This window comes from Eleginops maclovinus, chromosome 7, assembly GCF_036324505.1.
Source record: "Eleginops maclovinus isolate JMC-PN-2008 ecotype Puerto Natales chromosome 7, JC_Emac_rtc_rv5, whole genome shotgun sequence".
NCBI lineage: Eukaryota > Metazoa > Chordata > Actinopteri > Perciformes > Eleginopidae > Eleginops > Eleginops maclovinus.
Window position 1 is genome coordinate 21,626,673 of NC_086355.1, and position 24,475 is coordinate 21,651,147.

Consider the following 24,475-nt stretch of genomic DNA (forward strand, 5'->3'; position numbering starts at 1 on the left):
ACTGAATGTAAATCAACAAAGAAAGCTGTTGGATATCCACTGCTAAACCTCCTCTAACTCCATGAAATGGCATTTAAAGTTCTCAGCCTACCTGAACCTACCACCTGGCAAGGAAAGTAGGGGAAGCCAGACCATCATCACTGAAATCGCACATGGCATCAATACTTAAATCTTGAGGTTACTCCAAACATCTTACAACATGTCTTTTGGCATCCATCCATACCATTTAGCACACCACGTATTAAAGAATGTCATTAATTGCAGAACTATTGTACCCATATTCCTCCATCTTACCATTGCCCATTACCATTTTCAATTATGCTCTCTGAATATCTGTCCACTTTAAGTCAATCTCAAAGGTAAGATCAGCAAAGCTAAATGCTAAATGTCATCTAATATTCTGTTAACAAAGCGACTAAACATTAATAGAAGTGCTTCAATTTTGTGCTGCTTTTATTAAACCAGCGACACTAATCAATAAAAAACGGGATACGGTACCTTAAAAAAGAGGCACTAATATTCAAGCTTTTGCCCCTACAGACACATATGAAAATAACCCACAAAACATAACAATGTAAAGGACTTCTATTGAACCTTTTGTAACCATGGTGGTTTGGTGAAAGTGGGCAATTATGTTAAGTCAAAAAGTCAATGTCAACTCTATTGTTAATCTTTCAATTGGTGTGTCCAGACAGAGGGATCAAAATACTGTTTCCCCTAATCCCGAGGATTCAAAAATACAAATACATATGTATATATATAAAAAAACACACCAGTCAACAAAATAAGTGTCACTTCAAACCGGATGTGGATGAATATGTTGCAGTAAAAAATTCACATTAGTGCATAAGACTTTTCAGAGCAGTGTAGAAAGTGTCCAGGTCCAATGAGGGCAGGGGGGAGATGTGGGAGGAGGGGGAGAGAGATCACCCTCCTGACAGTCTGGTGAGAAAAGCAGTTTTTTAGTCGGGTGGAAATCGAATTCAGGCTGCAGAACCTTCTTCCTGAAGGCAGGAGGGTGAGGAGGCAGTTGGAGGGATGGGAGAGGTCAAACACCTTTTCGAAAATTAACTAAAAGATGATGTGTAACAAAGTTTTAATAATATTCATGCATCCAATAGTGGATATTTCCCTTTGAATTGAATGTAGGGATTAGTATGTTTTACTCCTGCTTGGTTTATCTCAGGCTTCTTATATAACTGTGTATGTGATAAGATGTTTGACAAGGGTTGACTTGATTTGATCCATGTTTAGTTTCTGTTTATCCCCAGGCAAGAAGGATCATTGGGGACTTTGGCATCCCCATCTCAATTTTAGTTTCAGTGCTGGTTGATTACTCCATTACTGACACTTACACACAGGTAATTCTTGTTCATTTCTATTACGGTTCAACAAATCATGTCCCTTTATTATTATTTTAACATTTTCTGTAATCTTGTAGAAACTCAACGTTCCATCTGGCTTCTCAGTCACCTCACCTGACAAGAGAGGCTGGCTCATCAGTCCCTTTGGTGACAAGCAGCCCTTTCCTGCCTGGATGATGGGGGCTTCTATTGTTCCTGCCATCCTTGTCTTCATCCTTATTTTCATGGAAACTCAGATCACATCGTACGTACAGTATTATTATATACTGATAATGTTGTTGGTGAAAAATTTGTGTTGAAAGTAACATTTAGTTTTTACAAATGCTCCCTCCAATTCTATCAGATTGATAGTCAGTAAGAAGGAGCGTCGCCTGGTTAAAGGTTCAGGGTTCCACTTGGATCTTCTGCTCATCGTCACTCTGGGAGCCATCTGTCCTCTCTTCGGCCTGCCGTGGCTCACCGCTGCCACTGTGCGCTCCGTCACTCACGTCAACGCCCTCACCGTCATGAGCAAAGCCACAGCCCCTGGCGAGAAGCCCATGATCCAGGAGGTGAAAGAACAGAGGCTGACCGGGCTTGCTGTGGCTATTCTCGTTGGTAAGGGGAAAGAGAAAGTGGGGAAAAGAGATTTTTCAATTATAGCTTAGCAACTATGGGCATGCAGGCATATCGAGCTTTAGATTTCTATATATATACTGAAAACTGATGTATGAGGCAGAAGTACTGTAGGAGTGGTACTTATCATCTCAAGAGTTTGAAGGGCTGGTATCTTTATTTAGCCTTTAAAGAACCAAAATCATAAGAATATACAGCAAAGGAATGCATTAAACGTGTGTTTTTCTTTAGCTGCTTGCTCTACTAGCTTGCTAACTAGCGCTTAGCATTATTTCAAAAAGCAGAGCAAAGGCATTAGCAACTTCATTATATGTTTGTGTTACCTGTTATGTCAGAAAAATACCTTCAATATAAAGTATAAGTTGCATTGTATCTGCACTTTTTCTGATTGCCAGGAGGGAGGTACTCAACCTCTTTGTACAGAAGTCTGTGAAAAGATTACCCCTTTTCTGACTGTTTTTAACCTCAGCCCAAGATGCTAGTATATCAGAGAAAATTCAGCTTGAGACTGGAGTTTTCAACCGATTTATAGTCATAGTGTTATTGTTAGCTTACAGGAGCTACAGTTGGAAAGCTGCCAGCGACAGTTGGGATTTCAGCCAAAATCAACCGTCGTTGGGGAGAAACTAGAAGCCTTCTTTTGTCTACAACAGTAGTAAATTGGAGACCCATTACTTTTACAGAACCGAGAATTTAGCAAAGTAAATCTGCCACCGTTAGCTTCATTCGTGCAATGCTAGAACATAAAGCTTGACAGACAGAGTGAAGCTAACCAAGGGTGATGAGTCCTAGCAAATGGTTTAGGGTTAGTGGTTGGTGGAATGCTCTTTTTGAGTGCAATGGGAGTTTTTCTTTGTAAATGCAATTATCGACCTAAGAAATCATTAAGAAACATTTTAATTCCACAAAATCTCGTAAAAGTTGCAATGAACATATTTTTTCAACACAACAGTGTATCTGTAAGGAGCTGGAAGAGAAAAGGAATCTGAACTACTGACCACTTCCCGAGCAACTATTCTATTTTATTATCTGGCTGTTGGGGTTGTATTTTTCTTATTACAGTGCTGGACTTTCCAGGCAATTTGTCTTGAAAGAAAACATAAGCTCTAAAGGTACAGAGTGCCACTTCTGCAGCTCCTGCATGTCTAGACATTCTTGGAGTATGAATCAGCCATCGTAACAGCTTTCAAAGATTTTATATTCTGTTTACAAATTGTCCTCAAAATGAACCAAAAACCCACATTTTTCCAATTGAAAAACGTAAAAAGCAATTTCCAACATGGCAACTTTGTGTTCATCCACTGACTTAAGTATTTGATCCTGTTTGGGTATACAACCATAATGAGTCATCATGATTGTTGAGCTTTTGTTTGATTGAAATGCTGTTGGGATTAGGAATAAGACTTTTTGGATTAGCCCAAAGAGCCTTTCAACCAAGGCAGACGAATAGTGAATATGATTCAAATAAACACTATTGACTGTGTTTTTCATGAAGGATGTTCTCTTTGTCAATACATAATTCGCTCAACAGTTTCAGATTCTTCTGATGTTTGCAGTGTATCAAAATCTAACCCTAACCCTAATTCCCCTTGAACCCCTGTCTACCCATCAGGTTTGTCCATAGTGATGACTGACGTGCTGCGCCTCATCCCTCTGGCAGTGCTCTTTGGTATATTCCTGTACATGGGGGTCACCTCTCTGACAGGCATCCAGCTGTACGAACGCATCACACTCATGGTCACGCCCGCCAAGCATCACCCGGACCACATCTACGTCACCAAGGTAACACACGCAATGTGTCAAATGAGTGCTGACATGCCCAAGTATACTATAGTTTTTGGTGAGAACGAGAAGACAAACCCTGCAGTGATAACTGCAATGGAGACCTGAGTATAGAGTGCTGCCGTCATGACGTATTTTTTAGGGCGACCCCAGAGTTAGCATACCTTGACAAAAAGCAGTGTGATTTGTCCATTGTCGAATATTGCAACAAATAATACGCCAAACTTCTACTCATATTAACATTAATTTGTATGATTTCTTTTAAGCGTACATGCAATCAGCAGAAGTAAAAAGCTAACGTTGGGCTATAAATGAACTACATCACAGTCACATGGCTGCACGGCATCAATGCTAAGCTAAATGCGGCTAACATTTTCGGCATTTCAATCATTGAACCAGAAATACACTCAAGAAAACGTTGTCTCTGAGGCAGGGAGTGAAATGCTAACTAATTTGCAGGTTTGAAGATTTATCCTGCATGACTCCTTTTAGTGATTTGATTTACAGCTGTGTCTAACTCTCCTTTAGTAAAGAAATGACAGAGTAGGGATTTCACCTACTTCCAAGATGCCTGGAGAAGGGAAAGTTCTGCTTGAATTATGACCCTAGAGTTATACGAAGGCTGTGAAAGGAAAATGAGGATGTACTTTTTGTGTTATTGACTTATGATGGATAAGGTGGAAAATGGGGTTTGAAATAATAATATTTCTATGTTGTTGAAACAAAAGGTGATCTGTGAAAACAAGTTAAAACATAAGTTATCATCACCAAAATGTTCCTTTGGCAAAGAGTAACATAACAATATCAATATTATTTAGTTGTCCTTATGCTTATTTGTTCATTTAGAAGAACATTTTGAAATAGTGAGGCACATAATCAGCAAAAACGACTAACTGTTATTTTAGAGTTACATTTTATAATTAACGAAAACAAATTAACGCTGAACTGAGCTACCTACCTCAACAAACAATGTAGAATCAAAGGCGGAGGACATAACAAAGCAGCTTACAGGTCAGTATCCACAACTAACTTAATGAACATGTTGGTATAGAATACATCGTAGTGGACAGTAGGGATTGTAGCACCCATTAATGTAAAAATATCTTTATCATTTTGCACTTGATCTAAAATGTAATAAATATCAATAATAAATTGACCAATAATGTCATGAGATGTTCTGACTGATATTGTAATAACATTCAAACCCTTGTTGAATACAAGATCCGGAAAGGAGACGTTTTTAGTAGTATACACAACAACTTTATTGTTAAACCAAATTGTTCAGGTTTTTCTTCCAAATGCTTTAGAACAAATGTATCTGTTATTGATATAGTTGACAATTTAATTAAGTTTGTTGCATTTCTAAATCACTTGAATTTTGTTTTTGAGGTTGATGCTTGAAAATAAGTTGAATCCAACCCAAAGAAACATTAAATTATTATTTTTTTCTCAGAAGTATCCTATTAACAGTATTGGAATGGAACGGGGCCATTCTGGTCCTGATATGACCTAGTATCAGATTTAAACGGGAACTTTTTACAGAATATTAAGTTTGTCTCGGATATGTATCACACATAATTGAATGTTCCACTAGATGGAGCCAACAATATGTCATATTTCCTTAATGTTGGGGAACCGTTTGTGTATAATTTGTCTATGTCACTGTGTGTGTCTGTACTGTGGTGTATATGGCTTACTGCTTTTCGTCCCATTAACCGTCACACGTGTCTTCAGGTGAAGACATGGCGTATGAACATGTTCACCCTCATCCAGCTGGGGTGCATCGTGGCTCTGTGGGTAGTGAAGTCCACCGAGGCCTCGCTGGCGTTCCCCTTCGTCCTCATCATGACGGTGCCGCTGCGCCGCCTCATCCTCTCCCGGATCTTCGAAGAACGAGAGCTCCAGGCGGTAAGTTTGGTAACTCTAGGAATGTTTGAACCTTTGCCACTATAATCTGATCCCATACCGCCTCAGGATGCTTATTTTCCAGCAGATTTAATTTGAGTTGGATCTTGGCATGTGTTCATATCTGTCTAACATCACTCCTACAGGTCAACAACCAATGATTTTCTCCTCTGTGATCACGGACAGCTTTCTCCTCCAAATATTTTTAGATGATTATGCAAATATTTCTTTTCGCCGTGCGTTCAGACCACAGAAAGAATCACAGTTCGTCCTGAAACCGGGCTCTATGTTTTCTTGGTTAGATCCCCTAAACCCACACATGTCAACACTGTCAGATTAAAACCTTCCGTGTCCAAATTGTCCACTTTTTCAGGAGCTTGTATAAATAGCTTTGTTCTTAACTTGACCACCATCCTCTGTGTGTTCAGCCAAAGGTCTCACGAACTCGAGGCACTGTAGAATCGAACTAGAGCAGGCCTTAAAATAACGTTTAAACACGAAAACTAACAAATTGGACCTCTATGATGTCAGATCTCTAACCTTTCTGCAATATAAACCAGAAGACTTTGTTATTCTTCACTTTGTTCTTCTTGTCAAGGGATGCAGAACCCAAACGAAGGACAAAAGAGGGACGCAGTTATAAATCAGACTTAGCAAGGAAACCAGCAACTATGAAAAACCGAAACACACCGGGGAAACATTAACAACAGACCGACAGAGGACACAAGGGAAGACAGGGATATGTACACACAGGACTAATCAAACTGACAAGACACAGCTGGAAAAGTAGCACAAAACTCAAGGGCAGCAGGTGGATAGGATCTGGTTGGGGCAGATAATAACAAAAAGCAAAAATCCCAAAGACAGGAACAACTTAAAGCCAAGACACAAGGAGAAAATAGATTTCAAAAATAAAACAGGAAACAAAACATAAGTTCATGACACTTCTCTATCAAACTATTTTAGGTTCCAAATATTTCTTTATCTTTCACAATTTGTTTCTGGTCCAGACCAATGGGAGAAGAATTTACAGTATGTTGTTAACCTTTCATTCTTCATGTTCAAACTGTTACATTTCTAAAAATATCTCTGTGAATAAGGGCCGGTGCTTTCTGTATTAAATGGATTAACGGACATTTTTTGAAATACTTCTGCTTTCTTACCAATAGATAGAAATATTGATATTGCTCTCATGTCTTTATGCTAAAAAATGAAGCCACAGCTAGCAAGTGGGCTCACAAAGCCCAAAGATTAGAAATAATCTGGTAATTATCCCCTAAGCAAACTGTTGGTTTTATATTGATAAAACAAATAACATTCTTGCTTGTGGTTACATTCTTTAGCTTTGGACTGCACTATGCTAGCTGTTTCACTGTTTCGATTTTTTTAAGCTATGCTAAATTGCTACTGGATGTAGCTTTAATCTTCAAGACTTCAAGGCGTGAGAGTAGTATCGATCATTTGATCTAACCCTGTCTTTCGAAATTACCAGTTTAGCTGTTGATGTATGCTAAACTATACTCTCATTAAATCCACCTGGAACTATACCAAAACCCACCTTTCATATGGTCTCAGGCCAATGGGTGAAATTGACAGCACTCAAAGTGAATCTGAGTTTGTTTAACCCATTTAAGCCGGGAAAGTGTTGCCGCATTTCTACCATTACAACCGGGGGCACTGTTGCGTCATTCTACCATTGAAGCCGGGAAAGCAGATACGTCATTTTCTGGTACAAGAGCTCTGTGGTATTTTTTTACGTTAATTATCGGCCTCTTAGTCAATGAAATGCATCAGAATGTACACGTGGCATTGTTTGGATTCGTTTCGAGCAATCATGGCAGACTTATTCTACTGCAGAGGGAATTCTGAAGTTAGTGAAGGTAGTGACATTGACGATCTGCACAGCGCTGATGACATTATTGCTGACGACTTTGAACCCGTCAAACCAATCGACCGGGATTTATGGTTAAGACATATGGTTGAAGACGACGACGATGATGACCATGAGTTCGAAGGTTTTGAAACTGAGTGGAGGACGGAGAATTACCACTCTAATCCACAGAGTTTTTTCAACCACACCCCAGAGGGGAAAGTCGATTTACCTGCAGAGGCCACTCATGAAAGCCACAGCTATAAACTCTCAAATTCTTTTTGAATTTTGTTTCTATCTGCTACGGAGGCTGAGAAATCAGTTATTTAGTAGGCGTTGACACAATTGCTGAATTTCCAGAAAAACGTCAGGTTTTAGGGGGTTCTTCTAATGTCGCCCATAGGTTTTACAGGCGTTTTAGGCCTAAATGGGTTAAACAGTACACATCAAGTCACACATCAATCATTTTTACCTTTGAGCATGGCTTGAATAAAAATCACTAAAGAGAAATTGTCTTTTCACAGCTGGATTGTGACGAGGATTCTCCCAACTTCGACGAAGATGGACGAGATGAATACAACGAGATCCACATGCTTGTGTAAATTTAAATTGGACCCAGCCAGTAGGAATTCATCCACCCTCCAGCTCCAGCCAACCAGCGCGAGCCTCTTCGGAAATCTCAGTGTCTCTGGGTAGCGGAGACAAAGGAGCTACTGCTACGGTGTAAATGTATCCAAAAGCTATAGCTGGATAATCACTTCTTACCTTTGTTTATTACAGTTTTGTATAATGGCACAACTGATGTTAAATGTCTGCGGTGGGGGTGGTGTTTTTACTCCATGAGTCCATAAAATAACCCTCCCTGAAGTGCAACTCTAGCAAAACACATGACTTAGCTGAACACTTTATCCAACTTTCTATCCTATGGATCCCTTTATTTACCTTGGGCATATGTGCAATGATGATGGCGACCTACTACAGAAGAAAACGTCAACTTATTTTGGTCCTGAGAACTAAAAATAGGGGTCTATCTGCTTTATTTCAGGAAGCAGATTTTCATCAAAATCCATAATGGTTCTGGTGAATATTATCGTTACGCTGAATCTCAAACCACTGCCTGTGTATTTTAGCTGCCTTATTTTCCTTTCTACTACTGCCATTGCCTATAGGTTGAAATGATGTGCAAACAAGGAGTTAAGTAGTCCTTTTCCTTTTTGTACAGACTTTTAGTAATGAGCACTTTGACTGGGCAAAAGTTCACGTTCGTCGCTGCCAACCGAGCTCCCTGGCACAACGCCTCCTCTCTTAATGTAGTCTCCTCTCAAAGCCAAATTCTCTACAGAGACTGTGCAAGCCTCTTTAAGGGGTGTTACTGCACTTTGTTAGGTGTTTAATGCCCAAAATGCCAGCCCACTGAACCCCATTATAGTGACCTTGGATGTATAAGTAAATAGCTAACCTTATTTTTGTACTGTGTTGTATCTAATTCTTTATTTTATGACTTTTGGATTAATGCCATCTCAGATTTGGAGTGAGATTCTAACTTCCAAATAACTCAAACTGCTGTTAGTAAAAAATAAAAAGAACATTGTGTAGGTTGACACATTCAGTCATTATTCATGCGTTCTTTCATCTTCTCTGAGATATTTCCACGCCGCAGTGCATTTTTGCAGAGATGTCATGAATAAAATAAGAACACACTTGACTGGAAAAGTATAGGAACTAAGCAAACACACAAGCACTGAGAACGCCGGGGAACAGTTGAGTGTTGGCAGGATTGTATGAATGATGCATTGTATAGTAAGTATGTGAGCTTGGAACTACAATGTACCATCTGTGTGCAGAGCTGTTTCGAAAATACCCAGAGATTTAGTTTTCACCTACTATATTGCAAGCCCACTGTAGATTTTTAATAGCTGTTCAGTCATGACACCTGTAATCAGAAACCTTATTCTGCCACACAGAAACACCATCTGTTAGACCTACTGTACAGAGCTAATACACATTTTTTTAAGATACTTAATATTTTAGAAGCAATTTATGCCCACAATTGTGACACTCTTAATTAAGAAAAAGAAGAAGAAATCCAGGTGATTTAACTAAAAGGCATTTCCACTCAAAATACTTTTGGAGCATTCTATGAATGTTGTAGTAAAGATGACATTCTAAAAATGTGCCAGATGCAAAGGATAAAAGCATTCAAAATAGAAGAAGTTTTCTGCACATCGTCATATTCCTAAATTCAATATTTTCTTTTTAAAAATACCACTTTTGGAGTGAATAGTATGCATAATCCCTTAATGTTTTATCCGTGTACCTCTGATTTTTCTGCGTGTTCACCTCAATAATGTATCTACTGCAAAATACAAAGACATGTTGAATGGAATCAGTAAAGAGACATAGCGGCAGCTGAAGAGGTTTCTGTAAATAACTTTTAAATATGAAATTATAAGAAAAATAAATGTTTATTCTATACACCTGATCATTATTATAACTTTTGCAGGCATACGATCACGTAAACAAACCTCTAAAAAGTGAAGCACACATGACATATTACAAGAAGATTAAAAAAAAGTGTAAGGGTCAGCAGTGTAGTCTAGTTTTTGTATGCTAACCACTTGTATGAGTTTAACCATGTCCTTCATTAGGAGCCATGCAAGAATTCTGTCTCAGGGGAAACTCACCTTCGATCTGTAAATATCACTTCCCAGCCTTTAGTTTGTCTCTTGTGTGTACATAAAGCGGCCAAGGCAATCCAACACTTGCAATGTAAAAATATTTAGCTTAGCTTTTGTGTTACACAAAGGAGAAATGGAGGCCAAGTGAAGAGAATAATATGTTTACTCCAGTGAAGTGACTGTAAATTAATCCTCCATTGTTCCACTCTTGAAGCCACACTTTGATGTGGAGCACACACCTGCTGTGTTCTGTATTTAATCCTGCTGCACCCCCCTGGTAATGAGATACTAAATGTGCTTTATACTCTATAAAGGTTTATTTAAAATATTCTCAGTGGATCTTTTCAACCATGTGTTTATGTTTCAGCGTTTAAAAGACGGGAAGGGAAACTTCAAGGTCAATGACACTGATAAGTTATCTCCATTATACTTGGCCCCAGTTTGTTCCTGACGTTACTGAATGTACATGTTTGGCTGCCTGTGTTTCCTGGCACATGATATGGCATGTGCTATTTAGCAAAGCTGATTCCGATTTATGGAAGTCAACTAACGACAAAGCCATACAGTGGTTCAGTGATTACGTACAGTATTTTTGCAGGCCGACCCGGAGGTTAGCATTGCAAGGGCTCCCGTGACTAAAAGCAATAGGATTTTTCCGTTTGATTTCAGTGTTACAGAAGGTTTGCAATGCTTATGATAGTTAGACTTTCTGTTCAGCAGGATAATCTCAACATTTAAACAACATTTTTTAGGATTTTGAAGCGTAAATGCAATCCCCAGTAATAAGTGGCTAATGTTTTACTATAAATCACAGACTCGTGTTCAGCTTGATGACATTTAGTAGTTATTTATTTGTAGACTCATCTTGTTAGCAAGCGCAGTTTTTATGACCCAGAAGCTTCTGACTTTTACAGAAGTTATCACACAAGAAGGTTTATGTTTTAGATGTTACTTTCAGAAAAACTGTGGTTTAATAGACCAAATTCAATTAAAAAGTATGTAAAATGCTGTATTAACATCTGATAATGGTTTTGTTTTCTGAATGGATCAATCTGGGTAAAATGGTATGCTAACAGTGTTGCTGCTTTATCAACAATACAAATAACTTCTATCTAAATTAGGAAAGTATGGCAATATACTATTATTGCAAGGAAATTAAATAAATCTACTGTAAATTTAAATTTAAAAATACATCACTGGAAGGTTATCACAGAGTTGTGAAAGAACATTTTAAACAATGTTTTACACAAAACATTTGCTCGATAAATAGCTCTGTAATGTTTTACAGCACAGGCTAATATTCACACAGAATGTAAAACTGGCCCAAATGTCGTGTTTTATTCCCAAATTAATCTTCATTTTGGCCTGACAAAGATTACTGAGAACAAAATACTTATTCAGACATGATTATAATAATTGAGCAGGGATACATATTGTGTTTTCAATTATACATCTGATGATACCTTTGCACAGTATTCCTTTGGCCCATGTAGTTGGAATTTGCCCTCTGAATCCAATGGAACTAAAGATGTGGTGTGCTGGTCGACCCTTAGTGGTAGGAAAGTAACAAAGGTTAATACAGTGGCGGAGTATTGGCCCATTTTTGTCACTCTATACAGAAGTTAGCATCTCAAGGGTCCCCACGATAAAAAAGCAATGGGATTTGTCCATTGAATTTGGGAATATAGCAGAAAAAAGTATCTGTGTATATAAATATACATTTATGGTATTCGCACATATTGTTCAGCGGGATAATCTTCAAATGTTTACACTTTACGAGTTATGAGGCGTAAATGCAATCGCCATAAGTTAAAAGCTAACTGTTTAGAATCGGAGGATGAAACCCTCTTTATTGTCACATACATGCACACAGCCGAGCACACACAGTGAAATTGGTCCTCTGCATTTAACCCATCCTAGTACTAGGAGCAGTGGGCAGCTATTGTGCAGCGCCCAGGGAGCAATGGGGAGGGGGGGATTGGAGGTGTCCGGTGCCTTGCTCAGGGGCACCACAGCAGGGCCTAGGAGGTGAACTGGGACCTCTCCAAGAGCAGTCCACTTTCCATATTTCAAGTCTGTTCGGGGACTTGAACCGGCGACCCTACGATTCCCAGTCCAAGCCCCTACTTACTGAGCCACTGCTGGACCTTAAGGCTATACTGTTTACGAAGGACACGCCGGTCCCACAGCTGCTAAAGATAGATTCTTGTTTGGGGTGCTGACTTTAACTTGTGGTTTTGAGTCACTTGTTAGCAACTGCCGATTACACAAAGAGGCTGAAATTCACCAGTTGGGTATTACCTAAGGTATTTTATATCATAGAATAAAACGTGACAATTTCATAAGCTTGTGTTTCAGGCATCTTACCATTCAAAATAACATTGACTTTGACACCAACAGGAAATGGCGAAATGCTAACTCATTTCCAGGCTAAAGGACTCCTTTCTGCACCACTCTATGTCTTTTGTTGTCTGACATGACAAGTCTGTGTAACAAATCCACGTGCTCATGTTATGGCAAAAAACGTTCTGTCTGAGTATGTGTGGAGCTGTGTAAGTCAAAGGCTAGACAGAGCCAGCGAGCGTACACTTAGCAAAACATCCTTTCAGTGTTTACACAAGAGAAAAAGTGGACTTGTGGGTATTATTTAAGATAATAAAAGGTGCGGTGCTGCCGCTCTGTCCCGTCTGGGCGCGAGATGTTGAAACACGCGAGATGAAAGAAAAATAGTGTTTTTGACCCTTTAAAAAGTCCTGCCATGTCAATGTTCTGAGTGCACCACATTTAGTCGCCTTATACCACCATGGTAGCAGGGCAGACCACCCACCCAAATCTAAGACTTTGCCCTGTTATTCTTGAACCTCTTTTAATTCAACATCATTCGTTTGAGTAAAGACGTCTGGCCATGTTGGAGCATATGGAATAGTGTGTTAGGTTCGACCCATTATTTGACTATAAATCTGATACGTGTGAAACCAAATCCACTTTTATAAGAAAGTCTATTCACCCATATATAAGAGCACATAATTATAGTACCTTTTGGATACCAAGGAATGCCGTTCATTTGTATTCAATTACACTGCATACCAAAGGATTAGTTCCACAGCAGGATTAGTTTCTCATTTAGGTATTCATTTTCACATTAGATTTTGTATGTTGTAAATTAATGACTAATCCTTGAGTCAATGGAATGCTCTCATTAACATGTATTTCGTCATTGTGAAGGGCATTCAGAAGTAACTTTGACTTTTACAAGCCTTATTTAAAGCCATAATTTCCATAAAACTTCAGTATTTATCTCAAAGCACTGTTAAAGCAGCATTTTTTACTTTTACAGCAAATTAAGCAACTTTATAACCAGCTCTCAATAATATGCTACACATCCAGTACAAAGAAGGCAACATGGCAATTCCATTGGATTGCTACAGTATATGCTCCTTTGCATTTCCTCTTGTTTTCTTCACGTCTGTGCTATGCTGTGCAGATAGAGTGGACTCAGCACAGAGCTGCAGATTGGTTGATTGATTCTCAGTGCAATTGTGAACTAACCTCAATTTCACATTGTCTTCAAAGTTGATGTTGAAAACATTGCTTAATGGAGCTTTGCATTGATGTGTTAGACACACAGCCAGTCTTCATGAGGGTTGCAGAACAACGTATTGTGATCAGATGATAAAATACACTATGTTCGCATGCATACCAGAGACTGTCACTTAGTTTGCGTGGATACTTGTATAGCAGGGCCATCTTGTTGTAAAAAAGATTTTCAAACAACTGTAAAACATTATTTTTTGTCTGAAATAAATATTTATTATGTGTTTCAAATACAAACAGAATCATTTTTCTTTTGTCATCTTAAAAATGTACAAAGTATTGCATAGACTGCTGGAGTGGAGTTGGTGAGGAAGAGTGCAGTAAATCGTCAAAGCTTTGTTTTTTTGTAGGTGCCAGAAGGGTGGGGTGTTCACCATATATGACAGAATAATGAGTTCCAGAAAGTTCAGATGTTAATGTCTGCCTACAGAATGTATGACATGCATGCTGATTTACAGAACTTCATGACACACCCTGCCATTGACAGATATAGAACATTTGAGAGTTAGAGGGGAAGAAATATGTCAACAATAAAAGGCTTGACAGCTGCTTTGGAAGACACATTTAAAAGAACTAGTTTTTTTTGTGCAGCTTTGATATCATCTGCATTTTTAGGATGAAAAATACGAAGGATCGTATATAAAAATTGGTGGACAACATTGTCCATATTAGAATTGGGCAGAAATTAGTTCTTAAAACTGGGAATAAATTAACTATATTATTATACCACTTGATAAGACGTGTGGTTAACACGAGCTTAACAGTTTTTATGTTTTGTTCTATAACATAAAATATGTCAGTAAATACCCCTAATGAATGTCAGAAGCTTCTAAGTGTCATACAAACAGCATTAACTACATAATGTCATCACACCGAACACTAGCCGCTTTAGCTAAGAAGGTGCTGGCAGACAGGCGAACTGTGATGTATTTTGTTAATAGCCCATTGTTAGCATTTTACTTCTGCTGATGCATTCACACTATAAAATCATAAAAGTGGTGTTCATTTGTGAGATTATCCCGCAGAACAAACTGCGTAAGTATCATAATCGTGTTTGTCAAATAATTTTCCCGAATTCAAGGAAAGAAATCAGGTTGCTTTTTGACGACGGACCCCTGGCAAGGCTTACTTCAGGGTCAACCTACAGAAAGATATCATTACTGCACCAATCCATTAGACATTTTTAACCCATTATTCCATTTATCAAATGTTTACTTGTTAATTGTAACAGATTGTAACAGCAGATTGTTGTTTGTGTAATACGTGTGTGTGCATGTCGTACTTGAACTGCAAACTGCAGTCATTTTGCAAACTGCTTAACCCTAAGCCCCATTTTCTTTATTGTGTATGTTTTACTATGGGTGATACTCACTTTGCACTTGTTATCTCCGTAAACATTTTGCGAAGGTTATCAAGGGTTAAAACTATTTAGCCTTTAGTTCTTCATAAATGATTTGAAATGCTTATCCATGATTCTGGCCGAAAGTAAACACCAAAAATAATCAGTTGCACTGCCCACTAAGTCCATATTTCATGATATCTATTTGCTCACAGTTGGCAAGTGCAAAGTTAGCATGACCCACTGTCGGAATGGACTGAAATATGAGGAGAAGACCAAGCCTGTCGACTCAGCCCAATCAGAACCCGAAAGCGCCCGGTATCTTTGTTTCGCAGGTGGTGAGATTGACACAGAGAATTGGCATGAAGAGTGTGGTAATGATAGGAGTTGCTATTAACATAATGAGAGTGAAGAGTGGGGGGTCTTGGACTTGTCCACACAGCTTAAAGTACGTTTCATGTACCACCAAGAAGACATCGTCTACCAGATGTCCATATCCCTTACACCAAGACACCTTTGCACATCTTTCTGTGCAAATCTTCAGTTCGTAGTAGATGCTGCAAAAGAGAGAGCAAAGCAGAGCACAGAGTTAAGAGAAGTTATAAAAAGTCCCAGCACTCCAGAGGATTTCACTCCTAACAATGTGAGGTTTTATAGATATATATACACCTACAAGTTCCTGGGAGTGCACCTCAACAATAAACTGGACTGGAGTGACAACACTGATGCTATCTTCAGGATGGGACAGAGCAAGCTGTTCTTCTTGAGGAGGCTCAGGTCCTTCAACATGTGCACAAGGCTGCTGCAGACGTTTTGCCAGTCTGTGGTGGCTAGTGTACTCTTCTTTGCCCTGGTGTGCTGGGGGGGGGGAACACCAACAAAAGGGATGCTGACAGGCAGAACAAACTCGTGAGGAAGGTTAGCTCTGTTGTTGGAGTTAAACTTGACAATCTGGAGGAGGTAGCTGAGGGGAGGACGAGGAGGAAACTGGACAGTATCCTGGATAACCCCCCCCCATGCAGAGCTAGTGAAGATGAGGAGTATGTTCAGCCTCAGACTCATCCCACCTCGGCACAGCACTAAGCGTCTGGGAAATTCCTTTGTGCCTGTAGCCATCAGGCTGCACAACAAGGGGTTAGCCATGTGACTCACTGACAATAACCCGGACTGCACCTCAAGCTTGCACTTTTGCACAATACCTTTAACCTGCACTCTGTTTCTGAACACATACATGTGTATATTTTTAACAATACTTTCGTTACTTATCTGTATATATTTTTTCTAGAAATATCTCATTTTTATTTTTACATTTAATTTGTGTTTCATATCCCCTGTATGAATCTGTACTGTTTTTCATCTACTCTGTTGCTGCATAAACACTTGAATTTCCCCACGGGGATTAATAAAGGTGCATTTCATCTTATCTTATCTTATCTTAATATATATGATTTAAGTAAGTTGACCTTTTAAATAGATTACATACTTTTAATGTTGCAGTTTCCATATTTAATGTGATTAAATATTATTATCCCTGTTAACGTGAACTTTGGATACACTTTGCTAACTTAGCTAGCTAGCTAGCTTGCACTGTAGCGTTAGCTGCTAACTCAGTCAGTCTTGCTGATCCACAGCTCCACTCTCTTCTAAGTATGGTCACTTTTAGCTCCAAAAAAACAAGATGGCAACAGCACACATGCCAGACCTAGGATTTTTAACATTGTTAATGCTGACTGTATATAAATAGTGATGTCCCGGTTAATTTTTTTTTTTACCTCAGCCCTATAAATACATACAAAACATTCAATACATTAAATTAAATATAAAAAGCAGTACCAAATAATACAATGATGAATTAAAATAATAGTATTGGTAATCACACATTTTTATCCTTTTACACAGTAGCCTAAAGTATCTAATTTTCATGTTTCACTTTTTAAATTTTACAAAGACAATAAATACTCCCAATGTCCATTTCCAACTTAATATTTATTTATCACTATTACTAACTTTCTATCCTACAATATTTCGATATGTGCCTTTATGCATTGAAACTTTAAACTTAAACTGCTGACCTATGCATGCCCTGTCAATGTCAATAAAATACATTTATATATAATAGCATGACCATGAAACAGTAACAATACATTAGTATTAAACCTGAAATGAATGGAAAATAATATTTTGAAAGCAGAAAACCATTTAAAAATAGTTCCAGCTGGGGCTCCTGAAGTAGCTGCTGCAACACCCCAGTATTTGGAAATTGATCACAAATGTACTACTGTGATTTTGAATAAATAAAAAAAAGCTGGCATGGTCGTTTGAAGCTGCAACTTTAAAATTAAAACTCAGTATATTAACATAATGCAAACGGAGCCAAAGACAGTCAGCTTTTGCTCTTTTACCGTTTTTATAAATGTAAAAATCCCCCACTGGTATTTAAGAGGCAGCTTAAATTTCACTGTCGTGTTTTGATGTGTCATGTCTTCTTGTTGGAGAAGCGACCAAAGCCTCACTAAACCACCCATAAATGGCTTGAGCAGTTGTCAAGTAAGACATTTTAGTGTGGAAAATGTGAAATGAGATTCAAGTGAGCCTGACAGCTGGAACACTGATCAACAAGTCGGGCTCCTTATGATGATAGACACTATTTCCTAACACACTGTATTCAAACCCTGTTAACAGTAATATATGGATTATTACAGCTATATTCAAAGTCTACTGCAGTACTGACACAAGCCAAAGTCTCCACAAACAAATTCTGTCTGGAAATGTGAGCCCAGGAGCAACAGTCTAGCACTTTTTCATAAAAGTTGAGTAATTAGTTAAAGTTTGACAAGCACCAAAAGAATCCAGGAAATGGGAAGGTCTCTAACTTTCCCATGACTAAAGGTCATATATTTTTTTACTGAAATTGGCTACTTCATCCAGTTTTTACTGGGGATCAGAAATGTTAAATTCACAAATGACTTTCTTTATAAAGATTAGCAGCGGGCTACTACACTGGTGGCAAAAAAAAGTCCTGTTTTAGGAGAGAATGAACCTACTCCTCACTTGATTTATGACCTCATTAAACATTTTCCTAAAGACTTGATGCTTTCATCACTAGTTTCATGTCGTCTTTGATACAGTTGGATTTTCATTTTGTTAATTATAGTCACATTAAAAGTAATTTAATGATAAAGCAGGATATGCATCATTATGCTTTTCTGGATGGATTCATGTTTGTGCGCGTGTTTCTTTTCAGTGGAGATATGCAGCAGGAAAAGGACGGTCCTCAGGGACGCATAGTTGAAGGAGAAGGAAAAGGAGATAGAGAAAAAGGAGTGAGTGAGCAGCAGAGCCAGCAAAGAAGTGGAAGAACTCTGCGGTCCTGTCTATACTTGGCTGTTTGGTTTCCCCAAGAGAGACAGTACCATGGGGCATGTGTTATACGCACACTCACAAGGAGTTGTCTGTGATTTTTTTTTCAGGAATAACATTTAATTCAAGTTACTTTTATTCACAGGCAAAATTAGCATCTAATTTATTCAGATATTCAAAGGCTTTATAGTCATATGCACACTAGCTACTACAGAGTAGTTTTGACATTAAAAATCCAAGTCCCTCGCTTCTCTAACAATGCAACATAAATGTACAGTATATAGGACTGACTGGTGGTATAAAGGGATATGTTCAATACCCGGTCTATAGAATTAATTCCACAACCTATGCATATACTGGAGATACTAATTTTTAGTATCCTGCATTCGTTAAATGATGACTTAAAAAATCCATTTTATGTACCGTTTTACAGTAGGCCACGGGCACCTGTGTTGATAGCCAGTTGTCTCCATGCTCTTGTTGAAGTCTGACAAGCAGTTTTGAACAGCACTATCAAACATGGGATGGTCACATGGTGGAACAACAAATTTTGCCGCCATTCCTGGAGAAAAAATAAAATACACAGAACAACAGTCCAAATTCTCCTGCAACTCAAAACAAACAGATACAGAAGGCTACACTAAAAGGCTAAGTTGGAAAATGCAGTGTCCATGTGTTTAAGTATCGACTTTGCCCATACTGAAATACCTGGAAAATGTCCTCTTCTATTTCTTGTTTTTTTACAGAATGTTCCTGCTTTTGATTAGTAATAAGCAAATAACAGTTATTTGGTTTGAATCTAACCCAGCACTGCCAACATAGTTTGTCATATCAAATTGTGTTTAATCTCTTTGAATGGCACATTTTATATCATATCATGATGATAATGCTTATTCAAAACTACTTCGTGATTTATTTTCTCATGTGTATATTTACTGAACTTTTGCAAGCACTCTGGCTATAGTATAATTCCCTTTGACCCTTTCATTACCTGTCCAGATGAAGATAAGTGCCAGCAAGTATGCAGTCAACAGCATCTATTTAAACAAAAATAAAACATAACATTTAGCTCAAGAGTTTCATGTATGGACAGCTTTTAAAACAACAATGCACATAAAAAGGCATTATACACATGTGCATAATAACTATTAGATCAATGGAGTGAGTGATATATAGCTCCTCTGTACAAAGAACAACATTTAAAAGCAAAAGGGATGCTGTCTCAATTTTTGAAATCTGTCATGTCCAGGAACACAGACACACTTTCCAGCTGGAAAAACTATTTTCTCCACATCCTCTCCCCCACTTAAGTGATAATGTACAAGAGAGTACTTCAATTCAATGCATGACCAAATCACAAAGGAAACATCTGTTTCTTATTGGATGCAATGCATACATTTACATATCCACCCTTACATTGACTCAAATGTTTTTTTGCTTAATCATGATTTAAAAAATCTTCAAGTCCAACTACACAACCCAACTTCACAGAAAAAAAACCAATACGTTCTGTATGAAACAGACGTGGTGGCCATCTGTTTCATGGACATTCCCTCAAATTAATGAACTTATCTCGTGGGAGGCAGACACTGAAAACAGATGTTACCAGGGAATGCACCCAGAGGAAGATGTTCCTTTTTTTAATAAGTACACATGTCTGTTTGTGCTTGTATACATGAGACAAATACACAATAACAATAATAATAATAATAATAATATGCTGTATATTTGTTTCCCTTATCAAACAAAAGCATCAGTTATTGTTTTCCACACTTGTATAAATTACATAAAGCAGGTTCACACATATTAAAGCCAAACTTTTTAAGAGAAAAAACTCAATAAGCACATACCCTCAGCTTTTAAGTTGCTGTTTTATGCAGAATTGTTGTTGTGGATCCCTGTTAAAAGCTTCGATTGGAACCTGTCCTGAAGATGCATCAAAGGGATTACCAGCCAACATACAGATGTACAACTGGTCATAGAAAGCCTCTGTGTGATCGGATCCAGTTTTTTCTATGGGTGCAACTCGAAACTAATTGGATTGTGCAACTGCAATGGACAGCCTGCTTCCTTTCCCAGAGTGAGCCTGGCTGTTCCCATGCTACCCAAAGGTCTTCCACATCCAGCCCCCCCCCCCCCCCCCCCAAGAGGCACTTGAACCAAGAGGCCTCAATGTCAACAAACTTGTACGGGAGGTAACTAAGACATATATTTAAAGACAACGTGTACGTTTTGTTGACAGCCTTTACACAGTGCCATGACCAATAAATGACACAACAAGGATAATATTGGTAAATCTTTTGCCTCAAAACTATTATTACCTGCAGCAATGCAATTCTATGACAGTTGCAACAATAAAAGGTTCGAATATATTTGGCCTATTAGCAAAGAGTGGATTTGACTTCCCTGTGGTAAACAGTGACGCAGTGAATATGTCTTCGCCTTTACTATAAAAGGTGAGAATGTAAAGTATATCTCGTATGGTATACACTGCTGTTACCTAGCTAATAGAGTTTGGCGTCTTGGTTGGGGCAACTGTGATCTTCTGTTCTGCACAACCTTTGTTTGTGGTTCGAAAGCACTGTATAATTATATATTGCCTTGAGGGAAATAAATACATTTAAATATATATATATATATATATATATATATATATATATATAGCTGTGCAAATGGATCTGTGTCTGCTTTTTACTAGCAAACACACTAACATAGAATCAAACATTCACAACCTGAGACCACAGTTTCCATTTCATTTAATGTCCCCTAATGTCTGTGGACTGTAAGAAGTAGCCCGAAACCTTAATGTGCCCTTCAAAATGTGTACAACCGGACAGTTATGCAGAAGTGAACCTGAACATCAACATTGCATTCTATGAAATTTAGTCACATCATTACATTAATCCTGACCTTTATTTAGGGAAATCATTAAACCATGCTTATTGGTTATTGGGTATTACCAAATCTGACAAGGGGATTAGTACACATATGGCTATGTTCTTAGGTTTACACAGTTTGCTTTTTGTAGCTTCGAGCTCCACTAGTCCTGTGCCATCCAGTCCCATTATATCAGAGAAAAGGCAGGCATCTTTACTGTTGATACCCCCGACACACAGCGACAGTCGACAAAATAAATTGTTAAATAGCATCGCAAGTAAGAAGGAAAATATGTGTCTTAGTGTATGAGTCAAATGTATTTTTAATATCATATCTGCACTTTACCGTGTGGCTCTCAAACGTATGGTGGCAGCATTGTAGCACCGGAGTGGACAGAGCCAGGTACTCAGAGATAACGGTGATGGCAAATCTCATTTTGCATACTGCAATGGTAAGCACTAAATACTTAGTAGCATTCAGGCCCAGTTATTCTTGAACAGCAGCTTTATTAAATAAATGCTGGACAGAGATCTTGCTGCAGGGCTGTTTTGGGGTCTCTGGAGTATTAACCCGATTATCTGCTTCCACAGATCTGCTACTGAGCCTGCTTCCCCAAGCACATTACTCTATTTTTACTTACATAAGTCAAATATGTGTCTTTCAATATATATTAGAAAGAACAAATTCTCCTGTTCTGAAAGTTTTTATTTATTTTTAAAATATATGTTAGTGTGCCATTATTGGACAGACAGATCTGAAAAGGAGAAATAGAGGGGAGGAAATTGCTGGAAATAGAGTAAACTCAACCTGCTGCCGCCAGCTCTAATCACTGAGCTATCTGGCAGCCTGTGTGGAGAGTTTAAATTAGTATTTTATAATTTAATAAATAAAAAAGCAAAAACTCCTGTACAATCCTGCTGTTTTATACATTCTGAAAACGGTTCTGTTTCGTTTAGTGCTGGGTATCAGAATCCTCCCAAATATAGGCCTCCTTTCACTCCTCTCCTTTGAATTATCCATGAGTGAGGAAATCGACTGACTGCGGAAAATGTGACCACCTTGCTTTGGTATTCCATTTGTCTCGACTAAATGACTCTCTGAAAGACGGATCTTTCAGGAGCCCAGTTAAAATATCTCTCATCATGGCACTATCAGGTTGTTACGCATAAGTGTAAAATTAAATGTTCCAACATTGTTCAACAATTGCACACTCATTTGGAGTTACTAAGCAACATGTACACATAATATAAGCATAATGCATTGATGAGTGGAGAAATGCAGACAAGTGGTCATAAGAAAACATTTCAATCACGCTAATTTGAAGGCATAATGGTGCAAGTGACAGAGCAAACAGCAGAAAGACAGGGTTTGGTAAATGCTCTGTGCCTGTGAAAGACAACACACATGTGGTTTGGAATGTGTCTCTCATTTAAAGTCATGGAAAATACGTTGTCAGGTAAGAACAAAAGTAGAACAAGGAGACCATGTACTGTACACTTGATGTTTGACTAAGAAGGAAATTGAAGAATACATGAACCCTTTCTTTTTACACCCCTTTGCTAATATGCAAATAATCATCATTACATTTACTTCTATAGTTCTGCAACTAGCTGCTATTTGTATTACTGTGAATTGCATTGGGCTGTTGTCCATCTAATTTATGTATTGTAAGAGGTTTTTTTTATTTCAATGTGACTTTACCTTGTAAAAATAAAGGGCAAATATGTATATAACAACAGTGGGTGACTATGCAGTATAATATATTAGCAAAATACTTTGGTATATAAAAACGTGTTAGTACACTACGCTCTCCGTCTGGTGTCTGCTCCTCAATTTCCAGATAAGTACAAAAATCCACACACAAAAGGGGCAAGTCAGTGAGAGGGGCAATGTAACATGATAATGATGTGACGTGATAGCCTGTGAGGATATGCCTTTGACATGTTGTTCTTTTTTTTAAGTAGGCTTAACGCTATAAGTTCTTAACAAATGTTAGCTTGTTAGCTAGATAAACATTTAATCAAATAATGTGGCTAAAGAGATGAGAAAATGTAAAAGAACTGGTCACAGGGATTTTATTTTAGGTAAGGAAGGTCAGAATCAGAAAAGCAATTGTCCTTCAAGTTAATTATTTAGATGTGCTTATGTTTGATGTGAGTCAATGTGGCTGTTTCAAATGGGCTACAGACTTGTTTAGCGAGCTAACTTTTCCAGAAAACTAGTGAGTCATTAATGTAATGGCTCGCTTTAATCAAGTTTATTTATTTATTCACTTTATTTCACAGGGATAGTTTAATATATGTGACATCCAAAGATGGAGCTGGTTAGACTGCATATAGTTATTGGTAATTTTCAGGAAGAGTAAGTACGGATCCTAATTATCCAGACTATTCCCCATCAATCAACCTTGGTTCCCATGATGCTCGTGTTTGCCAGGCAAAAGCTGAATACTGTGAAAGGGCTAAAGAAAAAAGAAAATCAGAGCTGGAGAGTCAAGGCATCTCCTTAAGAGGAGACATCATTACCACAAAGTGATAGAGCTGATGCAGACACAGAACACTCGCCCCCGATAGCGCCAGTCTTTCTTTCATCCACAAGAATATGATCAGTGTTTGTTGTAGCTACAAAATCTGCTAATAATCCATACAAAAAGCCTTCAGGGGGTCCACAGGGTACTTCAGTTTGAGATTGAAGATGGAAACTATGATTCTAATACATTTACATACATTTAAAAGTCATGGTCAAGATCCGACTGAACAAGGAAAACTATGAAATTGGAAAGTTTTGTAAAACCACTGCTACTATTGTTGGTAACACCTGTATTCCTTTACTGGCCTGCTGTTTTATGTTTTGTTTGGTGTACTTCATACAAAAATGTCAAGGCAATTTAAGTTGCACGGAATTATTTGTAGAAAAGTACGTGGACCTCATACAAACACCAACGATACACTGAAGTACTTGAAAGCAATCAGACCATGTGGGTCAAGGTCATGTTTCAGGAAGCTTTGGAAGTCATACATTTGACAAAGCAAGAAGCAAGAAATTCTGAGTAATTTAGCCCCCTTGGCCTCAGCTTTAACTGAGTGCCAGC

General features: G+C 38.2%; 2 protein-coding genes across 4 annotated transcripts in view; one reads left to right on the forward strand and one right to left on the reverse strand.

The window, feature by feature from the left end:
- slc4a3 (solute carrier family 4 member 3) overlaps nt 1–9,149 on the forward strand; it is a 59,543-nt gene extending 50,394 nt beyond the window's left edge. For all 3 annotated transcript variants that reach the window (XM_063888566.1, XM_063888568.1, XM_063888567.1), the window contains 6 exons: nt 1,272–1,361; nt 1,442–1,608; nt 1,708–1,961; nt 3,592–3,761; nt 5,496–5,669; nt 8,061–9,149. In XM_063888566.1, the coding sequence (XP_063744636.1) occupies nt 1,272–1,361; nt 1,442–1,608; nt 1,708–1,961; nt 3,592–3,761; nt 5,496–5,669; nt 8,061–8,138 (933 nt within the window). In that variant the 3' untranslated portion in view covers nt 8,139–9,149. The remainder of the gene's footprint in view (nt 1–1,271; nt 1,362–1,441; nt 1,609–1,707; nt 1,962–3,591; nt 3,762–5,495; nt 5,670–8,060) is intronic.
- Nucleotides 9,150–13,990: 4,841 nt separating this feature from the next.
- On the reverse strand, nt 13,991–20,578 carry LOC134867765 (receptor activity-modifying protein 1-like). The gene is made up of 4 exons (XM_063888572.1): nt 20,358–20,578; nt 19,499–19,544; nt 18,931–19,069; nt 13,991–15,704 (listed from the first exon to the last, which is right to left on the reverse strand). Exons 2-4 carry the CDS (start codon nt 19,542–19,544, stop codon nt 15,446–15,448), a joined length of 444 nt encoding a protein of 147 aa, XP_063744642.1. The 5' UTR covers nt 20,358–20,578; the 3' UTR covers nt 13,991–15,445.
- Nucleotides 20,579–24,475: the final 3,897 nt, after the last annotated feature.